Genomic DNA, 20,107 nt, shown 5'->3' with positions numbered 1-20,107 from the left:
GGATGGGGATCTCACCCCTCGAAAAGCATCCCTTCCCGTTACCAGCAGCTCCTCTCACCTCTGATCTCCCTGCAGACCTCACCTATGATGGTGCGGAGCCCAGAGAGAGCTGACTGTCTTGTCCACGAGAGGCTGTGGATCATGCGACAGCCAGCACCCCATCCTCCTCCCACACCTCCTCTTCTCCAAGCCTGGCTTTCCTGCATCCTTCAGGCCCCTCGAGGCTCCAGCCCACTGGCCCTTTCCCACCAACCCCAGCTTGCCCACATCCCACATCCAGCGGGTACCAGGCCTCCCGGTGGGTCTGATCTGCAGGGGTGCTGTCTCCCCTCCTTTGATCATGCCCCCCAGCCAATTAGTGCAGGCAGGGGTCAGCTCACTGTGGGGGCGGCCCTGCCCCACGGCTGGCCTGATGCCCCCGGGCCTGAGTCGGCTCCACATCAGCATGTTGGTGGGAAGGAGTCAGGAAAGGAGGTGCCTACGTGGAGACACGGCACAGCCCAAGGAGCCAGGTCTGTGCATGTGTGTGCATGTGTGCGCGTGCATGTGTACTTGTGTGCACACCTGTACTGTACACACACACACACCCATGGGCTTGGTCCTACACCCACTGTCTGTGTTTTCGGAACCAGCCATATCTTTCCACATTTTGAACTGCTGAGACTAATAGTCATTTTCACCAACTAATGAGGAAAACCCAGTTATTTAAAAGAGGAAGGCGGGGGGCAGCCCGGTGGCGCAGTGGTTAAGTTTGCACGCTCCGCTTCCGTGGCCCGGGGTTCACGGGTTCAGATCCCGGGCGCAGACCTACACCACTCATCAAGCCACGCTGTGGCAGGCGTCCCACGTTATAAAGTAGAGGAAGATGAGCACGGATGTTAGCTCAGGGCCAATCTTCCTCAGCAAAAAATAAATAAATAAATAAGAGAGAGACAGACAGAATTTGATTTACTCCCCGTGAGGAGAAAGTTCAGAGCTCCTGTAGTGGGGTTTTCCAGGCCCTTCCCCTCCCACCAGTATCTGTCTACAGGCCTTGTGAGAGTGGTCCTTAGAGAGACTTTAGTGGTTCCTCCTTTCTCAAGGAGCTCTGCCTTCAGGGTGGACAGGCTTGGCCCCACCTGGGTGCAGGAGGAGGGACATTTGGGCTCCGCTTCTGAGGGAGAAGACAGCATTCTCCCGCTCCTAGAAGGAGGGATACGGGGAGGGCTGGCCATGGGGACGCCCCAGCCAGTCCAGAGGGGACTTCTTCCCGCTCCATCTCCCCTCCCAGCCTGGCCCGGCCCAGCCCCTGGCCCGCTCCAGCACGTGTGGGCCTGTGTGTGTGCACACACCACCATGGAAGATTCAGTCTGAAGAGAGTTCGTCCACAGTGGTCTGGGCCCTGGCTGCCCACAGAATCTTCAGGGAGAGATGAAAAATCCCAGCGCCCTGAATGGACTGCAGACCGATTCCCTCGGAACCTCAGGGTGCGACCCAGGCTTCGGTTCTGCGCAGCCAAGAGCGAGAAGGAGTGACAGACACCTCGCCTCCGGCCCCCAACCCCATCCCCCTGCCCCACCTGCCCTCAGCTTAGTAGATGCTCCTGCCTCTTCCGAGGTCAGATGCTGCTCACACCCTGCACACCTGCTACAACCTGACTTCCTGCTCGCCGGGCCGGGCCTCGCCCCTACCTGGCCCCAGCCCTGGCTAGCCCTGGGCTGCGGACTCTCCAGAATCCCATCAACAGGGCAGACGCCAAGATGAGGCTTAGGACTCCTCTCCAGCAGAGACCCGGAAGAGAAGACTCGCGGTCCTAATTTCTCAGGTGGAGCTGAGGCGAGCCCTGGGCTCAGCATCCCGGGCCCTGGGTGCGAGCCCCAGCTGTGTGGTCCAGCCAGGCTGCTCAGACTTCCACGCACGCACAGGGTTCCTGGGCTCTGGTTAACGTGCACATTCTGACCTGTAGGCCTTGGTGGGGCCGGGGGTTCCATCTTTCTAATAAGCTCCCGGGAGATGCCGATGCTGACCGTGCAGGGAACACACTTTGCCAAGAAATGAAGAGGTCCCTTGGGTCTTTGGTGTGTAAGGTGTGTCACGAGCGCTCACCTCCCTAACCCCAAGCCCTCCCCCGGCAGCCCGGTCCATCTGCTCCTCTCAGGGCACCGGGAGCACTGCTGGGCCCCCACCCTACTCACTGTTCAGTCCCCCCAAAGCCAGGCTGGATCGCCAGCTCACAGGCCCCAGGCTGTCACTCATCTGTCTCTCTCAGCCCCTGCACCTAAGGTATCCCCGTCACTCCAGAGCTGGGTGACCTCCCCATCACACACCAGGAGCCCTGGTCCACTCCCCAGGAAGCCAGCCCGACTGCCCAGCCCCCTGCTCCCCGTCTGACCAATGCCATCAGTTCGGCCTCCTGCCTGCCCAGCACTCATCAGAGCCTGTCTTTCCCCTCTGAAGCAAACCCCGAGAGCAGAGGAAGGGGTGTGAGCCAGGAAGGGCGTAGACGGGGGAGTGGGCTTGCCTGGGTTCACAGCCCGTCTCTGCCACTTACCAGCTTTGAGCAATCTCCCCACCTCTCTGAACCTCAGTTTCTTTCTCCGTAAAATGAGGACAAGGACCCCCATCTCACTGGGTGCACACGCGTGAGAAAACACATACGTGTGCTCAGCGCCGTCTCTGGTCCTAGCAGGTTTGCCAAATGCCAGCTGTCACCACGGTGTCGAGCACCAGCTCTGCCAGTTAGAAGCTCTGTGACCTCTCACAGCCTCAGTTTCCTTATTTGTCACTTGAGCACACCATCACCTACCCACAGGTTTACTGGGACGTTAGATGTGACAATGCCCAGCACACAGTAGGTGTGAGATACGTCACTCCTCCATCCCAGATGGGATCCGTGCTTCCCATATCTCTGTGTCCCTTATAGCAGCAGTTCTCAAAGCATAGTCTGGGGACCCCGCGGGGCCCTGAGGCCCTTTCAGGGGTCATGTGAGGTCAAAATTATTTTCTAATACTAAGCTGTGATCTGTCTTTTCCACTCTCATTCCTCACGAGTGTACAATGTTTTCCAGAGGCACATAAGTGTGACATCACAAGGTGGGTGCAGAGGCAGGGAGGTGAATCCAGCGTCTCTGTTAAGCCAGACGGGAAAGAGGCTTTTAAAAAGTGCAAAACAGTGTTACCCTTCTCACCAGATCTTTTTTGTTTTAGAAAATATCATTATTGTTCATAAAAACGCTATTTATGTTAACATGTAGTGAGTTTATCAGTGCTATGGAGGGGAACTGATAAACATTTCTTACACGTTCTCAGTTTTAATTTATAATATGGTACAGATGGAAAGATATAACCCCTCTGAACAAAAGCTCTTTGGGGTCTTCATAATTTGTAAGAGGAGTCCTGGGACCACACAGCCTGAGGAGGCTGCAGAGGGTTCTCAGCTCACACCTGCTCAAATCAGCTCACACGAGCCCCCCTCCAGCTGCGCTGTGGGCTCGATGGGGAAGTGGAGCTGTGTTATGTATTTCAGATCCCCCAGGGAGCCCTGCGCTGTGCTAGGCATGCCTCGGTGTGTACCACCCCAAAGTTTCTGCATTGCAAAGAATTCACCCAGGATCACTGGGCCTGGTGTACAAGTGAGCCGCACACGTGTCGTCTGCTGGGCATCCGTAGATTTTGCCTGACAGCCTCTATTCTCCCTTCCTCCGATAAACCTCCCCCCTTCAAGGACCAACCACTGCCCCAGCCTCAGTCTCCATGGTTCAGAAGGCTCCAGAGGGCAGTCATCTGAGCGGTCAGTTCAGAGTTAGTCATACGACCCAAGAAGGGTCTAGCAGAGCCCATGAGCCTTCGTCCCAGGTTTCTGTTGAAAGCACTGGGGAAAAAGAGCTCTCTTTCTACTGGGGCTGCCAGGCTGGCAGGATGAGAGCCTGGAGCATCTGATGGTGCCACCACTGGGAGAGAGTTTGCCTGAGAATCAAGCCAACTCAGAACAAAGTGACGGAGACAAATTCCTGGTTCTACCGTCTGAGCCCCTGGGTCCAGCTGTGCCTGCACTTCTCGGTCACATGCGCCAATAAACTCCCGTCTTTTTTTCTTAAAACTAGTTTGAGTTGAGTTTCTCTTCCAGCTGAAAGAGTCCAGATGAAGAAATCATCGTATCAGAACCAAGATCTGGATGGTGGGGAAGCCTCTGGGAGGATTTGGGGTGAGTCGTCCACCAGAGACATCCCTGAAGCCCACCACGTATCCTGGGGGAGGCCCCTTTTTGCCCACCAGAGACCTGGCAGACCCCTTTCCAGAGAACACAGCTAGATGACAGCACAGATTTTTCTTTCACTGTATCATTTATAAAGCCATACAATGGGTCGCAAAGAAACAGAACAGCTGTACAGGAGTGGGGCAGCATCAGTGTACAATACATTCAGATCCAGGATGAGTAGCACACACCAGGGTTTATACAAGGTGGCAGAGGTTATAGGCACGATGATACAAAATAGAAAGTATATTTCCATCTATATAAATACACTGCCGGGGGACGGGGAGGATGCTGGGTTATCCTGTTTTTCCTGCAGAGGGCCTGGGAGACGGGGTGGGGAGTGGTAGGGAATTTCTTACATGTGTTTCGAATGACACGTCAGAGGGAGGAGAGAAATGGGAAAGGCAGCATGCACACACAGATGGGCTCTCTCACACACACAAACCAAACGTGGACACACAGGAGAGTCTCAAACTGCTTAACACTGACTAGGAAACACACCTGGGGTGTCCCTCTGCAGTCACCTCACTGCTGGGAAGAGCCCAGGGATGGCAAATAAACAGGGGCCCTCCCACATTTCAGAAATCAGAGGACAGAGGAGCCCCACCCCGTGTGGCCAGTCCCGATCATCGCCATCACCAAGATTCCACCAATCGGGGCCCCTACAGGCCTCGCCTCCCTATTCCTTCTGCTGCTGGGTGATACAGAACTTGATGTCACATTACCCATCACCTCCAACCCAATCCCTCAGTTCCCTAGAGAGACGAGCTAATATACACACACGTACACCCACACTTGCACACACACGCACACACGTCCTGTGTTACCACTGGACAGGGGACTCCAGGCTCAGGATTCCGGGGCCTGGACCTGGATGAAGAATGGCTCCAGGAATCCGTCCCCCAACCTGTCCAAGGACCCCGAGTATGGGGAGATGCAGGGGCGGGAGAGAGCCCCGGGATGTCTTGAAGATGGCAATAACTTGACTTCCCCAGGTCTTGAAGATGGCAAAAACCAAAGAAGGGAAGGAGACCCAGGAGGCAGGGGTGGTGGATGAAGGTCTGGGGCACAGATGTTCCACCTACAGACTCCTCCACACCCCCTGGCCGGCACGAGGGGCCTGCCCGACCTCCGCTCTGGCCATCAGAGTGGGGCAGAAGAATGCCTTACTCATCTCCCTCCTGGGAGCCCCTTTATGAAGGACCACACGTGTCCAGCCGGCTGCTCCCTCTTACGGTCACATGGCCACCAGGCCCCACCACCCCTAGCCTGCCAGCCTCTGACATACCAGGGATTCCTCCACACTCGGGGCGGGGAGAAGGAATCCTGGCAGTCCACAGGCTTTTGGAGCTGCTGTGGGAGAGGTTCCAATGAGGACCGGCGTCAACAGTCCTTTCCCAAACTTGGATGTGATGTACCAGCCCCTCAAACACGGGGCTGGATAAGGGAGCCGGAGCATAGGGTTGCAGGGCAGGGGCGTGCCCATCCATTCCAAACAGCTCACTTCCTCCCCGCTTCCCCTCTGGGGTCACCTCTCCATTGTTCCTGTGCCCAGTCCTCCTGCCTCGTTCTCCCTGGGAAGAGCCACACGGACCTCCCTGGGCCAGTCTCCCTGCTGAATTGGAGACATGTCACTTCCCCACCCCCATCTCTCCAGACGCCACCCAGAGACCCGGCTGGACGGCTAGAGGCAGCCTGGGCGTGGGGCAGGGGCCTGAGCCTGCCCAGGGTCTGCCTCGCTGCATCCCAGCCCTGCCTCTCCCGCTCTTTCCCGCCGACTTCTCCCAGACCCTTAACCCGGCCCGCCTGCTCTCAAGACCAGACAGCACTCTCCTGGCTGACAGACAGATCCAACAATAAACAACAGCAAAAAAGGTGGAGGGAGGGAGAAAACGATAAACATTCACACGATAATAACAATAATTATTAAAAGTGCTTTCTCTTAAAGGAAATCTTTGGCAAGAATATACTGCAGTGCTGTGGTGTGTATGTGTATGCATGTGTGCTGTGTGTGCGTGCACAGACCTAATCTGTGAGACACAGGGGGGCTACGGTGTCTTCCCAACCAGTGTTGGACCCAAAGGTAGACACAGGGATACCCTGCCCCATCATTTTTCCGGAAAGGCCAAATTCTAGAAACCCACTTTCTCCAGAGGGATGCTGGGAGTGTGTGGACCAGCTTCCTAGCACCCCCTGGGTCTGTCCCGCAGGCTCACACTGGCTGAGGCCTGAGTGCAGTGGGCCGGCTGTTTCTGGGAGGGGGGCTGCTGGCGGGCGTTAGGAGAGTACGTGGGAAGGCTGACCCCAGACCTGGACCCGGGTCTGGCTGCCAAAGGGTCTGCCGCTCGGCCCACCCTCAAGTGTGGAGGGGACGTCCGGACCAGGAGGAGAGGGTCCCAGGCTGTCCCGGGGGAGATCAAGATATTTACAGAGGAAGCGGGTGGGGACATCTCCTTCTGTCTGGGAGGGGAGTTGGGGTGAAGGGGGGGTGGGGAGAGGGAAGATCAGGGTATCAGGCTTCAATGCCTCAAAAGGAGAGCACTTTGGAGGACTCTTGGTCACCAAGCACAAGGTGTCAATCTTTGGGAAGTGGGGGGCTGCTCCCCGTCTTCTTCAGACTCTCCTTTCCAACTCCCTGGACGTCCACACTGATACAGCCTCTTGGAGGAGAAAAGATACAAAAGACGCACACGTCACCCATGCCCGCCACACTCACGCACCTCCCCGCAGGCTCACACGCTCGCTCGGGCCTGCGATGAGGGGACAGCTCCCCTCTCATCTCTGGGAGCTGACAGCCCAGCCCGGGCTTGCCAGAAAAGAAGGGGGCCAGAGGGGATGGAACACATGCATCCCTCCCCGCTGAAGCCCAGACAGAGTCTAGGGCAGGCGGAGGCGAGGGCAGGAGCCCCCTGATTGCTCCAAGGACAGAGGCCCCCCCATTTCAGGTTTTACTTATACACATAAAGAGGGGCGGGCACTGGTTTCTGCCCAGGAAGGCAATCAAGCAATATGGGAAAACAATAAATACTTCTTGTCAATTTACCTATTCTTTTTTAACCTTTTCTTATATTTTATTAGCTTACAGATTCTGTCAGTATGTCTCACATATATATTATATATATTTATATATCAGTACAATGCCTCTCTCTAGGGGACCCCCACAGGCTTAAGAAGCTATTCAAGAACGGAGTCCTGGTGAATTCTCCCTTCCAGCTTAGAGGCCTCGGGTGGCGGGCGGGGGGTTCACGATTGCCCAGATGGACTCAGCCCCGTGGCCTCAAGGCGTGCCTTCTGCCCTCTGCTCCACGGGCAGCTGGGCTCTGCTGGGGAGACCAAGGCAGAGCGGGGAAGAGCAAGGCTTTGGTATTGTCGGTAGGGCGTGTGGTGGACAGGCAGCAGCCCCCACAGCTCTGCTGATGTCACGCTGGACAGCCCAGCGAAAGTCAGACCCCATAACATTTGTAAAGGGAGCACAAAGACTAGTGGCGTCTCCCCTGGGCCTCACGGAGCAGGGCTGTGGGAAGCAGCTTCCCCAGGATGAGCCCCGACATGGGGAGCCTGCAGGACAGCTCGACGCCCAGCACCCCTAAAGGCATCATGCACATAAGCAAGTCTGAGATAAGGCTGGCCTGGGGTATGGAACCCGAGGACGGGCTGAGGGCTGGGTGCTGGTGGGAGCGACCTGCCGCCTCGCTGCTGGGCCGCACACCTGGGGAAGATGCCCAGAGCTCAACAGTCACCCCTGCTGACGGCTCTCTTCCCCAAGGCCGTGGACATGCCTGTCTCCATCTCCTCAAACCAATGCTCAGAGGCAGAACAGAAGTAATGCTGCAAGGTGGCTGGCCCCCCTCCTGCAGGGTCTTTGTGGAGGAAAGGGGCCACAGGTGCAGGGACCAAGAGAGAGTTTGTCACCCATACTCTTGGGGACTCCTGGGGAAGAGGGCTTATGTTCCCTCTCTGCTGCCCTGTCACCCTGACTCTAACCTTCTTTGGACAGTATGCACACGTGTGTGCAAACACATGGGACCTGGACAAGGATACCTGTTTATAACTCTAGCAGAGAGGCAGATATAAATCAGTGTGTGAGCAGGTGGGTGCGGACATACATACACCGCAGATATACACCCATACGAACTATACATCGGAGGCAGAGCAGAGAGACCTTAGGGGCCTCAGGAATGAGACACTTTCAACAGCAAAAGTTCTCCACTTGATATCGCATGATGGCTCTTTTTGGTTTGGCAATCTACCCTAGAGGTGGCCAGAGAAAGACTTTCTTGACTTGATGTCTCCTTGCAAAGCAGTTGGGTTAGGGGGACAGGGCTTTTCCATTTCCCCCCAAAATACGGATCCCCAGGGAGGCTGGTTCTGTCTCCTCTGAGGAGCTCCATCCTCTTGGAGGGTGGAGGGGGAGCTGGGTGGACCTGGTTGGTTTCGGAGGCTCTGGGAGTTTCGCAGTATCCATCTACCCGGGGGAATCCGAGTGATTCTCCTCTGTCTCTTTCTTCCTCTCTCTCTCTCTCCCCCCTTCCCCTCTGCAATTCACTTCCCTCTCCCCGCATCGCACTTTCTTCTCTCCTTCTCCCAAATTGGCCCAAAGTCCTCCTTCTGGATTCAAGGGCCGCCAGGATTCATGGGTCCCCTCTCCACGTGCCCCACCCGCACTGCCCCGGCCCCGGGCAGAGGGTGGGGTTCATCTCTTCTGGCCGGCACTCAGCATGACCTTGGAGACGAAGTTGACGATGGCGGACGCGGGCTGGGCGGGGTCAAGCTCAGCGAAGAGATGGCAGGCGTTGTCCGTGGTGCTGCCCTGTTTCCGGGCCACGAAGCCAAAGAGCCTGGAGGGGCAAGAGAGGGGCGACAGGCGTGAGGGGAGCGCAGGGGGAGCCCCAGGCCTGGGAGAGCCGCTATCTTCAAGCTGACGTCCCGCCCCAGTCTCTCCAGTCTCCCTGAGCCTCGCGGATTGGGGGTGGAGCATATGAGAGAATGTTCTCTCTCTCCCACCCCTGAGAAAGCCCCATCCTGGAGAGGACAGCGTCATCTGCCTCAGGGTAGGCAGAAATTCCCCTCTGGGGGGACGGGGGTAGGAGGAGAACGACAAGACCGGACGGTAAGAGACGGAGATGAGACCAAAAATAAAACGGGAACATTCCTAGACCTTCTCCCAGTCCATCCCAGCCCCACCCCTACCCGACTGTTCATACACAGGACAGGACGCATAAGCACAGGAATAAAAGGTTGTTTGTCCGTCAAAGGGCTTGGTGTCCTCAGACACCAGGAGAAGGTCAGGGAGGCAAAAGGACAAGGGGTCACCCCACCACCACCACCACACGCAGACGTTTCTCTCGGGCTCCAGAGAATGGGAGGGGGAGGGGGACCCCACACCTGTTCCCTCTCTCCCCGACTCCCTGCGCCGAGACTGGAGCGACCTGGCATTCTCTCCGTGCAAAACAGAGTTAAAAATATGAGAGCAGAGAACAGAATGTGAGCTCGGGGCCCCTCCCCGCCGGCACGTTGCTAATTAGAGCGAGATGGGGAAATCAGGACAGCTGGAGATTCCAATGGAAACCCCTGTCCTAGGACTGGACCACAACGGCTAAAATTAGCAAAGGTGGGCCCGGCTCGCCACGGCACACAGACATGCATGTACACGCATGCACACACACACGCGCACACACACGCTGGGCTTCCTACAGCTTTGCTCTCCCAACTTTGTTTCAGGGGCTGGAATAATCGGGCCAGAGCCCTGGGGTAATGCTCTGCCCCAGTAATGGGGAAGCCTCGGCCCAGGGACCAGCCCCCAGAACCCCCTTTCCAGGAGGCTTGCTCGGGCTCCTTGGTGTGGTGACGGGCGATAAGGGCAGAGGGAGGGAGTGGCTCCGAGCTCCCCACGAGACTGTGCCAACCCTGGCTGCCTGCTTCTGCCAAGATGGAGAGCTTGCCAGCCTTGCCAGCCTAAATACTGCCCTCCTGCCCTCCCCTGATGTTTTTTTCAGGTCCATGGCTGGTGGCAGGGACTTGAGGACCCTAATGACCTCATGAGCCCAAGAGAAAGCAGAGGTAGGTATGAGACAAGCTTTGAGAGGCTGGATGCCTGGGCCCTCCTTTCTGCTGGGCCACTAACTCTTATGTGACCTCAGGGAAGGCGAGGTCCCCTCATCCCACACGGCCCCTCCAGACGCCCCCACCGTTCATCCTGCTGAGCGACTGGTGGTCAGTCCCATTCATCCTTGACCGAGGGCCCTCACTGTGCGTCCTCCTGGCTCTCCTCTCTGCCTCCATCCTCTCATTTCTCAATTCAACAAATATTTATCAGCCCCTCTCAGGCAACAGATGCAGTCCTGCCTGCAGGGGTCTGCAGTCTGGTGGCCAGGCCTCCCAGTTACCTTGAAATCTCTCTCTCCTACCCCTGCACCCATTTCTACCTGTCCAGATTGTACTGTCTTTACGACGCATTTTTAAATATAAGTTGTTTCCCAAATCTCTCCCTGCCCAGATGCGCCCTCCTCTGTCACATCCACAGATGTGAGCTGTCCCCTCCTGGCATGTCTCATCCAGCAGCGGTTTTAATTCTTTTTAACAGTGAAAATTTTCTTTTTCTGAAACAATCTTATATGAAGTCTGAATATATAAAGGTGAAAGCAGTATTTACGGCTACAAATGTGTCAATTCAACAGCATAACATTCACCTATTATAAAGTCAATCAGTGAGAAAAATGGGCTGTTTGTATGAGCCCAACAAAGTGCTAGAATTATAGACTACAGGGACAGTCTACGTCAGCTTCAGTATCAGGTTATTCCTACACTTTGTTCTGGTTGTGTGATATTGCGAAAATCCTGATTCATACTGATAAATAACTGCAAATCACAACAGGGCTTCTCCTCCCATCTTAAGAGCTCAGTTGCAACCTGAGGATCCAAGCGTTCCTGGGAACACAGTTTGAAAACCGCTGCAGCATGTTAAGTGCTGCTTATCCATGTGTCCCATCCACTGCGCCAGCATCAGCCCTCCTGAGGGGAGTCAGCTTCCTGGTCGGTCTGAACCCTCCCAGGCCTGAGCTCCTCGGAGGCACTTAGGAAACGCTGAACGGATGGAAGAGTCAACCAAAAGGTCCCAGGGCCATCCCCAGAATTTGGACTTTCTGGGCTCCCACGTTCTGATGAGGAGGCCTAGTCCAGCCACATCAGTCACAGAAGCCCACCAAAAGAGCAGGAACGTGTATCAAGGAAGCCAGGACTGGGGCAGCAAGGATCATTTAAACAACCCCTGCCCCACTGCCATTGCCTCCAGTAAAACTCTCGGCTTTCTGTCCACGTCCTCAGATCCCTGCTGGTCTCGTCCTGGGAGAGGGACGGTGACAAGAATGGAGGCAGGAGAAGGCAAAAGACCTGGCTGCCTGGTCAAGCTTTGCTCCAAAGCTGAGTGACCCTCAATGGCGTTTGCCACCTCCCCCGCCCCGATCCCGGATTCTCAACCTGACCCTGCTCCCCACAACCAAGGCACACAAAGACCAGCCAGCCGGGGGTGGGGGAGAAGCCACACTTACTTAGCAGGGGCACCTCCCTCCGTCTTCATCCACCTGCGGAGAGAAAAACAGCACAGCGTAAACCACTACACTTTCTCCCCTGGGGCCCAGCCCTGTGCATGCCCAGACTTTCCAGGGCAAGGCAGGGGAAGCCCCATTCCAGGGGAATGGGGACCTCAGAAGACCAGGCAGAGGGGAATTCAAGGTGGAGAGAACACTGTGTCTCCTCCCAGGGAGCTTTCCCCACTGCGGAGAGGAGAAGCAGATTCAAGGTCACCGACATGGCAGAGGGGGTCAAAGCAGGCATTTGAGTCCTGGCTCCAAATCTGTGGTGGGGAAAACTCAAAAATATGCCCAATACAATTACTCACAGTCCCACAGACACAGGCAGATCTTCAAGTTGAACCAAAAATACACACACACACACATGCATGCACACACACACAGAGGCATGCACACGCGCACACACGCATGCATGCACGCACACACACAGACTTCAGTGTTCTAGAGCTGGCTGGTAGGGAAGGGTCTACAAGACACTTACTTTCTCTCCTGTGGATCCAGGTCACAGAAGGTGACAGTGTTGAGGGGATAGTGTCGTCTGAAGAAGAGCCTATGGCACAGACATCAGACAAAGAGAATGAGTGCTGAAGTGACCGACCTTTCCTACCTTCCACCTGCAGGTCAGGCCACCATCTGTGGCTGTCATGGGTTGGCCTGGGCTGCTCACATTGGGAACACAAGCAATGCACAGGGACAGATAGGTATGTCATAGAAACATGTCCCAAGTGCTAGAGGCTAGGAGAAGAAGCAAGACACTAGCATTGAGGAATGAGAAATGGAGGGATCCTGGAGGAGGAAGGGAAGGGGCTGGGGGACCTGTTAGGAGAGAGCCTGAGAGGAAGGGCTCTGCGCTAGAAAGCAGGTGCTTTTATCAATTGCATTTGCAGCTGTATACCCAATGGAAGCATATTTGCAGAAGGATGGATGGATGGATGGATGGATGGATGGATGGATGGATGGATGAACGGATGGATGGATGAGTGGATGGATGGATGGATGGATGGGCAGATGGATGGACGAGTGGGTGGGTGGATGGATGGATGGATGGATGGGAGATGGATGGGTGAATGGGTGGATGGATGAATGGGTGGATGGATGAGTGGATGGACAGATGAGTGGAGGGATGGGAGATAGACGGATGGTGGACAGATGGATGGATGAGTGGGTGGATGGGTGGGTGGATGGATGGATGGATGGATGACTGGATGGATGGATGGATGACTGGATGGATGGATGGATGACTGGATGGATGGGAGATAGATGGATAGGCGGATGGGTGGATAGATGGGTGGAAGGGATAAATCAATTGGTAAGAGGGTGGGTAAGTGGACAGATAGATGGGTCACAGGGGGAAAGCCTAACACGGAAGCAGGCAGAAGAGTCTTACTTTCTCTGGTTGTCAGTCAGTGTAATTCCCTGGGCAGAAACTTTGAAGTGAACGATGGTGGCAGCTGGTGTGGGGTCAGCAGCCAGTGTCTCAGAAGTGGCTTTGGAGATGGCCTGTGGCCCAGTGAGTGACTCCATGTCCACAGAGTTGACGAAGAGCACATTGCAGGCTGGAAGAAACCCACCCAAGGAGGAGTCATGGGGGCTGAGTGGGTGGGGACAATCCCCAGGTCCTCTCTTCAGGGAGAAGGTAGCAGATGAACTTCAGGCCAGCCTCGGGCCAAGGCATCTGCACACAAGACATATGGATGCCCAGAGACATCTGGGTCTGGGCTGGGAGAGACATCCAGCCTGCCCCTGCAGAAGGGGACAGGACGGGGAGGAGGAAAGGCCTGGGCAGGGATGGGTCACAGTGGCCACTCACCTGCCCCTTGCTTCAGCAGGTCAGTGGTTGAGTTGGCAGGGCCTGAGCTATCTTTTGATTCATCTGTGGGATCTGAGACAAAAATTTAATTCAGCTGGTAAATAAAACTCTAGAGCTGGAAAGAAGCACACGTTTGGCTGGGCCTAAGCCGAGCTCTGCAAATACTGTGCAATGGATACTGCTTTTCACACAGGCCTGGCAGTCGGCACGTGCGTGTCTGTTTGCATGTTTGATGACGAAGTCTTCAGCACACCGGCTGGGAGCTCTGGAGACCAAGAGAGCTGGGTTCAGACCCTCCCCCAGCACGTGCTAAGTCTCTACAAAACAGAGATGATGATGAGAGTACCCATCTCACTGGGTTTTTGAGATATTCCATGTCCAGTGTTAGCCCAGGGCTCGGCATAAAGCAAGGCTTCAAGTGACGATTGTTGTTTTGCATTGATGTCTCTGTGCAGATGAATAAATGCCCTAACTCACAAAGCATTAATGCAGCACAACTACAATATTAATAAGAACTGAGTATTGTTTATGCCAGTGTTTCTCAGACTTTGGTGTGCAGGCTTGTTAAAACACAGATGGCCGGGCCCCACCCCGAGTTTCTGACTGGGGAAGCTTGAGATGATGTGCATTTTCAACAAGTTGCCAGGGGTACTGATGCTGCTGGCCTGGGGACTATACTTTGACAACCGCTGGTTTATGCAATGTAAATACCAAACAGCTTCGTAATTCTGAATTACTCTGGTAAATTCCATATAAATATAATTTAATTAGTGTCTAAACTGGGTGGTTGATAATGCTATGGAAGTTGCATTTGAACTTTTAAGCTAATAATGGTGGTCAATTATCATTAATAATTCAACGAATTGAATTGGATACATAGAAACTGTCAAATAAGATTGGAGGTTTTATGTGTGGGCATCACCCCAGCAGCTCCAAGAGAGACTGGAAGAAAGTCCCAGGGCCACTTCTGAATATCCTATTATTGAACAGAGAGGGTGGGGAGAAGGTATCCCAGTTCCCAAACCTCAAGTTCAGGGCCGGGCATATTCCCCTCATGTGGGCCCTGTGTACTTGGGGGCTGGGTAGCAGAAGGCTGTGCTGTGAAGAGTTTGGGGTTGTCCATCTGCCATCCTCCAAGGCTGGGACACCTCTCTGAGAGAAGCCAAAATCTCCTTCGCTAGCCCCGCTGTCTCACTCAAATTTTTGCCCTGTCTTGAGGCTCTTGGGTTCCATTTTAATTTTAATTTCCCACCATTTTAATTTTAATTTCCCGGGGTCGAAAGAGGGCTTGCTTTTCCCCATCAGCTCAACGGCCCCTCAGTCAGGGAACACCCTAGAAACTCCAGGAACATCTTAGTACCTCCCTCTTTCCTTCCCATGCCTTGAGGATCCCAGCCACCTCTTCCTCTAAGAGATGCCTCCTCTCCATTCAGACCAACCTCCAACACCTGGACATCCCCATGACCTAAATCTGCCTTCCCCTCCCCCCTCCCTCAGCCCTGCCCACTGACACCCATCTCACCCTCTGGACACGGTCCTCCCCATGACTGTCTCCTACTTCTAGTGCCTCCTCTGGGATGAGGCTATTCTGAGGATTCAGAATGAACTTTTTAAAGCCTCCAGAGAATTTTCCAGAACAATCTAGCAATTCAGTTATGCATGTTCCTGGAGTCAAGCTTTTTAGTGAACTTTTCCTTCTTTTTTAATAGAGAAATAAAAGGAGAGTGGTTTCGAGTTTCCCCTGATTGGCAACAAGACCCATGTCCTCCAACCCTGGCCCATGTTCTGCAGCGGCTGGCAGGGCCGAGACACGAAGGAGGCCAGCTCAAGGAGTCTCAGGTTCCTACCTCGGTTTGGAATGACCAGCTTGCAGGGCAGAGCCAGTGGGATGATGGAATGCTGGTAGACCAGGGCAGAGAGAGATCCTGCGGGAGGGAGATGGCACGTCAGGGGCAGCATTACTGGGAGGGGCCGGGGGCACTGAGGGAGCCAACCCACCCCACCCTGCTATCCAGAATCTTCAGTTTCTTTACCACTTCTCCCTCGTCCCACCGACAAAGCCGAAAATTCACTCCCTCTTTGTTGGCAAGCTCCAAAGGAGGAGAGTCCAAAGGTCCACGCTAGTCATAAGATTACCTAACAACCTTCCTTTATGGAAAGTTCCTCCCAACGTCTCGCCTAAGTCCCTCCAGCTGCTGGGGCCCCTCTCAGGATGGTGCAGCAGAAGTATCAGAGAAATGTGGAATCAAATCCCAGTGAAGCCACTTACTAGCCATGCGTTCTTGGGTAAGTCTATCTTCTATGAACCTCAGTCTCCTCATGTGTGAAATGGGACAATAACACCTACCGTGCAGGATTGTCATGAGACCAGAAGTAACATAAGGTATCTAGACAGTGACTCTCACATAGTGGGTGGTCAACAGAGGCGGCTGTTGTTACAGCTGCTACTCAGATTGTAAGGAGAACAAGTCCCAGTGGAATAGGACAAATATAGAAAGGAATCTGGCAGAGCTAAGGAGCCACAGTACAGAGGAAGGGAAGCCACTGTTCATTTTCTCTGCTGCATCTAAGACGAGGGGGCTGCAGCACGGGACCTGGGATGGGCCTGAGACACTGCCAGACCGTGGAGACGGGCCAGGGGACAGCTCACCGAAGTTCGGCTCATTGGGGCACCCTTTGAGCTTGACTCCTCTGGGGCCAGTCTCTATCAGGAAATGCCTCACCAGCTCATGGGTCATGTCCCCTGGGATGAAGAGGAAGAAAAGAATGGTCACTTCTCGTGGCGTCCTCCCGCCACCTCCCAAGACCGCTTTGTAACTTCCCCAGTGTGCAGGGCTGTGATGGGAGAAAGGGTCGTAGGCATCATGCGGCCAGACCCTGGAATGGAGACATCACCACTCCTATCCCACCCCTTGAGGAAATACAATGAGTCCCAGTAATCTTGCTTCCCTGTGCTCTGATCCCAACCATCACCAAGCCCAAGACCGGCTCATCTGAAGAGTCTGATTTAGCAGGGACCAGCTCCCGCGAGAATTAGAGACCTGCCCAGCCTCGGTCCCTCCAGCATCTCAGGGTCTGAAGAGACTGTGCTGACCGCCTAGTCCTGAGGCCTCACTTGAGGAGACAGTGGTACCTTTTTTATTCTGCTGCATGATGGTCGGAGGCGGAGAAGACACCTTCATGGCCAGCCCGTAGGCGCCTCGGAAGGAGTGGCTGTCCCGGATGATGAAGGCCCCCGGCTCCTGGTCCTTCAGGAGTGCGATGGCTGGATTGGGAGGGGAGGAGGAGAGAAGAGGAAATAAGTAAGAGATTGACAGCACTGGTTTTACGGAAGTCTCACCAGGCCTATCAAACCTCATCCTTTCTTAGGTCAGACGAGATTCTCTAAAGGTAGAAATCAAACACTCCTCAGGGTCTTCCTATACCAGAGTTGGCAAACTTTTTCCATAAATAGCCAAAGAGTAAATATTTCAGGCCTTGTAAGCCATGCAGTCTCTACTGTAATTACTCAACTCTGCCACTGCAGTCTGAAAGCAGTCACAGACAGCGCGTAAACGAATAGATATACGGCTGTGTCCAATCAAAGCATTTACAAAAACAGGCAGCAGGCTAGACTGGACCCAGGGGCTACGTCGCCCCGTCCTACGCTCCTTTCCTCAGCGCCCTCATCTCCATCCCCACAGCCCAACTTTGTTTTTTTTGTAAAATGTGCACAAGTCTCCCCCACCACGCAGATGGAGAGATAAGGTTACTTATCATCTTGGCCGACCTCTTACTTGGCCCTGGAAAACCAAGACTTTCTTGCTTTTAAGAATCCTTCAAAGGAGCATCTACAGCCACTGCTTTTGCTCTCCACACCTCACCGCGGGGAGGTGCCTCTCACTGTCTGACCTTGAGCCCGGCCCCTCCCTGTGACCACCACCTACTGCAGAGGGGAAGAAGTCTGCTTATGTTCCTTGCCCAGGGAAGACGCGGTGGGCAGCAGCCAGCTGTGACCTCGGAGGGACCCCTGGACCTCCGGTGCTGCCCAGCACTTACCCTGCTCTCTGGAGATCTCAGGTTTGTACCAATACTTGGAAGTGTCCTGGACAAACTTCACTTTGGCCCGCGTCTCGGGGCTGTTGTCTAAAATTGGAGGAAAAGAAAGTGTTGCAGGTTGAATTGTGTCTACCCAAAAGACATGTTGGAGTCCTAACCCACGGTACCTGTCAGTGTGACCTTATTTGGAAATAGGGTCTTCACAGATGTAGTCAAGTTAAAATGAGGTCATACTGGATTAGGGGGGACCCCAATCCAGTAAGACTGGTGTCCTTATAAGAAGAGGAAAAGAGACAGAGAGACACACCGGGGAGCGCCACGTGAAAATGGAGGCAGAGATTGGAGTGACACGTCTACAAGCCATGGGACACCACGGACTGCCAGCAACCAAGGAGAAACTAAAGGAAAGGCTTGGAACCAATTCTCCTTCAGAACTTCCAGAAGGAACCAACCCTGCCAACACCTTGATTTTGGACTTTTGACCTCCAGAACTGTGAGAGAATAAGTTCTTTTTCTTAAACCACCAAGTTTATAGTACTTTGTTATGGCTCCTAGGACACTAACATAGACAGTCTCCTCCTCATCATCAGAGCACTGCTAAAGGGACCTGAGCAGCTGTCTCACCCTTTCCCTGTCTCCTGCCAACCCTCGTGGGTCACAGAGCTGCTCTCCTATTGGGGAGCCTGGCACAGCATTCTCCCTGAGCCGACAAAAGCCCCACTCCACCCCATCTCCCAGTTTCTCCAGAAGATTCAGACTAAACTGTTCCTGCAGCTTCTCTCCCACAGGCCTAAACACCCCCCTTCCAGCCTCCTTCTCCACAGGCTGAATCTCCTGACTTTATCATAACAACCTTGAGGATGAGGGCAGAAAGACGCATTTCCGTCCACTTCTCCCCAACCGCCTCCTCATTCCCCATATGGAAAGCCCGTGTTCCGCGTCATATGGGGCAAAAAAAAAGTCACTCCCATCCTGGGACAAATGGAGGGAGAGTTGGCCTAGAATTCAGAGGCCATCCACTGTGTGTCACGTACCCCACTTCTCTGGCAGACGCCCCCCAACCCAGGCCCTTTGCAGACCAGGGATGCTTCCATAGAACATTAGGTTCCAGAAGGAGCTCGTAGAACATCTGGTCCAAATGCCTAACTTCACAAACGAGGAAAGTGAGGTTCAGAGAGAGGGAGCGACCGGCACAAGTCACACAGACGGTATAGAAAGGCTCCCGGGTAAGAAGACGCAGCAGCCAGTTCAGGGCCAGGGTAAGAAGACGCAGCAGCCAGTTCAGGGCCAGCCACCGCCTATCTTCCTGGCGGGGTATTAGGATGGGCGGCTCTCACTCTCCAACCTTTTCCTCCATCTTTTGTTTCCACCAAACAAAACAAAAAGGGGGCTGAGAAAAGAGGAAAAAAAGACGATTCCAATCCTGCACGTTTCCCCTCCTTTCTTCAGAGAGAGGCTGGAGCAGAGGGAGCCTGGCTAACCACGCTGTGAAGTTCAGGGCACAGACCAGAGACGGGGCTGGGGTGTGTGTCCACTGCCTAGTCAACTTCAACCCGTCACTTGCACTCTGCTCGCTTTTGGGATCTGTCTCTGGAGCGGGAGGTTAGCTCCCTTTCCTGGCAGCTGTGCACCGAGGAGGGCTTCTGGGCTAGGCAGCTGGGCCGTGCAACTGCTGCGAGCTGCCTCTCTCTGCTCTGAAGCCCCAGGCCCTCGCTCCTGCTGGGACCTGTCTAATGAGCTGTCAGAGGCGGCTGCAGCCCCATGTGCCTTCCTGTGTTGACTCCAATCGCTATTTTAAGCGGGGAAGATGGTGGGAAACAGGAAATGTCCCGACTACTAGAAGTTTTGCATCCTCCAAGGAGAGAGGCTGGGAACCAGATGTCTCTGGTGGGCAGCAGGAAGCAGGGGCGTGCAGGGTGGCTCTAGGGGTCCCAGCTTGACAGGCTCAGGCGGGACCTGGGAGGGACACACTGAGAATCTGGGCAGCTGGGGACCATCTCAGGCTAAACATTCTAAATCTTCCTCCAATGCCTCAGGGCCCTGGGCTGCTCTGCACACAGTCAGGTTCACGGTCTGGCTGAGAAGCTGCAGACCAGCTGAGGCCCTGACATTTGTGTTCAGATATTGAGCCCTCTAAGTGGAGACACAGATGCCAAGCTCTGGCGATGAGTGAAGAATTCAGTGTGTAAACCTGCACGGACTTCAGTGAAACCAGGTCGGTAGAACTAGACTCCAGCGAAAACACCGAATCCTCGGCCTCGGCCCATAACGCATCGGGCTGCCGGATCCATTATTGGCAACATGCACACGGTGGTGACCAAAGGGTGGGAACAAAGGTCTGGCAAAAGGTATGGAGGTCCCAGTTTGAAGGCATATTTTCAAGGTTATGCTAAATCACAATAACCCTGCAGAGATGGAAACATGAGAAGACCACCC

The 20,107-nt window shown here is 54.4% G+C and overlaps 1 protein-coding gene across 1 annotated transcript in view; it reads right to left on the bottom strand.

The window, feature by feature from the left end:
- Nucleotides 1-4,318: 4,318 nt before the first annotated feature.
- Nucleotides 4,319-20,107, bottom strand: part of TNS1 (tensin 1) — a 169,074-nt gene continuing 153,285 nt past the window's right edge. Inside the window, exons 23-31 of the mRNA XM_014785286.2 lie at nucleotides 17,672-17,758; nucleotides 16,767-16,898; nucleotides 16,284-16,376; nucleotides 15,481-15,558; nucleotides 13,634-13,705; nucleotides 13,211-13,379; nucleotides 12,305-12,373; nucleotides 11,782-11,814; nucleotides 4,319-9,072 (exon numbers count right to left, since the gene is read on the bottom strand). Coding sequence (XP_014640772.1) covers nucleotides 8,928-9,072; nucleotides 11,782-11,814; nucleotides 12,305-12,373; nucleotides 13,211-13,379; nucleotides 13,634-13,705; nucleotides 15,481-15,558; nucleotides 16,284-16,376; nucleotides 16,767-16,898; nucleotides 17,672-17,758 — 878 coding nt within the window. The 3' untranslated portion in view covers nucleotides 4,319-8,927. The remainder of the gene's footprint in view (nucleotides 9,073-11,781; nucleotides 11,815-12,304; nucleotides 12,374-13,210; nucleotides 13,380-13,633; nucleotides 13,706-15,480; nucleotides 15,559-16,283; nucleotides 16,377-16,766; nucleotides 16,899-17,671; nucleotides 17,759-20,107) is intronic.

The sequence above is a fragment of the Ceratotherium simum genome, chromosome 37, assembly GCF_057802395.1.
Source record: "Ceratotherium simum simum isolate JZ-2026a chromosome 37, ASM5780239v1, whole genome shotgun sequence".
Lineage (NCBI taxonomy): Eukaryota > Metazoa > Chordata > Mammalia > Perissodactyla > Rhinocerotidae > Ceratotherium > Ceratotherium simum.
This window is presented reverse-complemented; position numbering and strand designations above follow the sequence as displayed.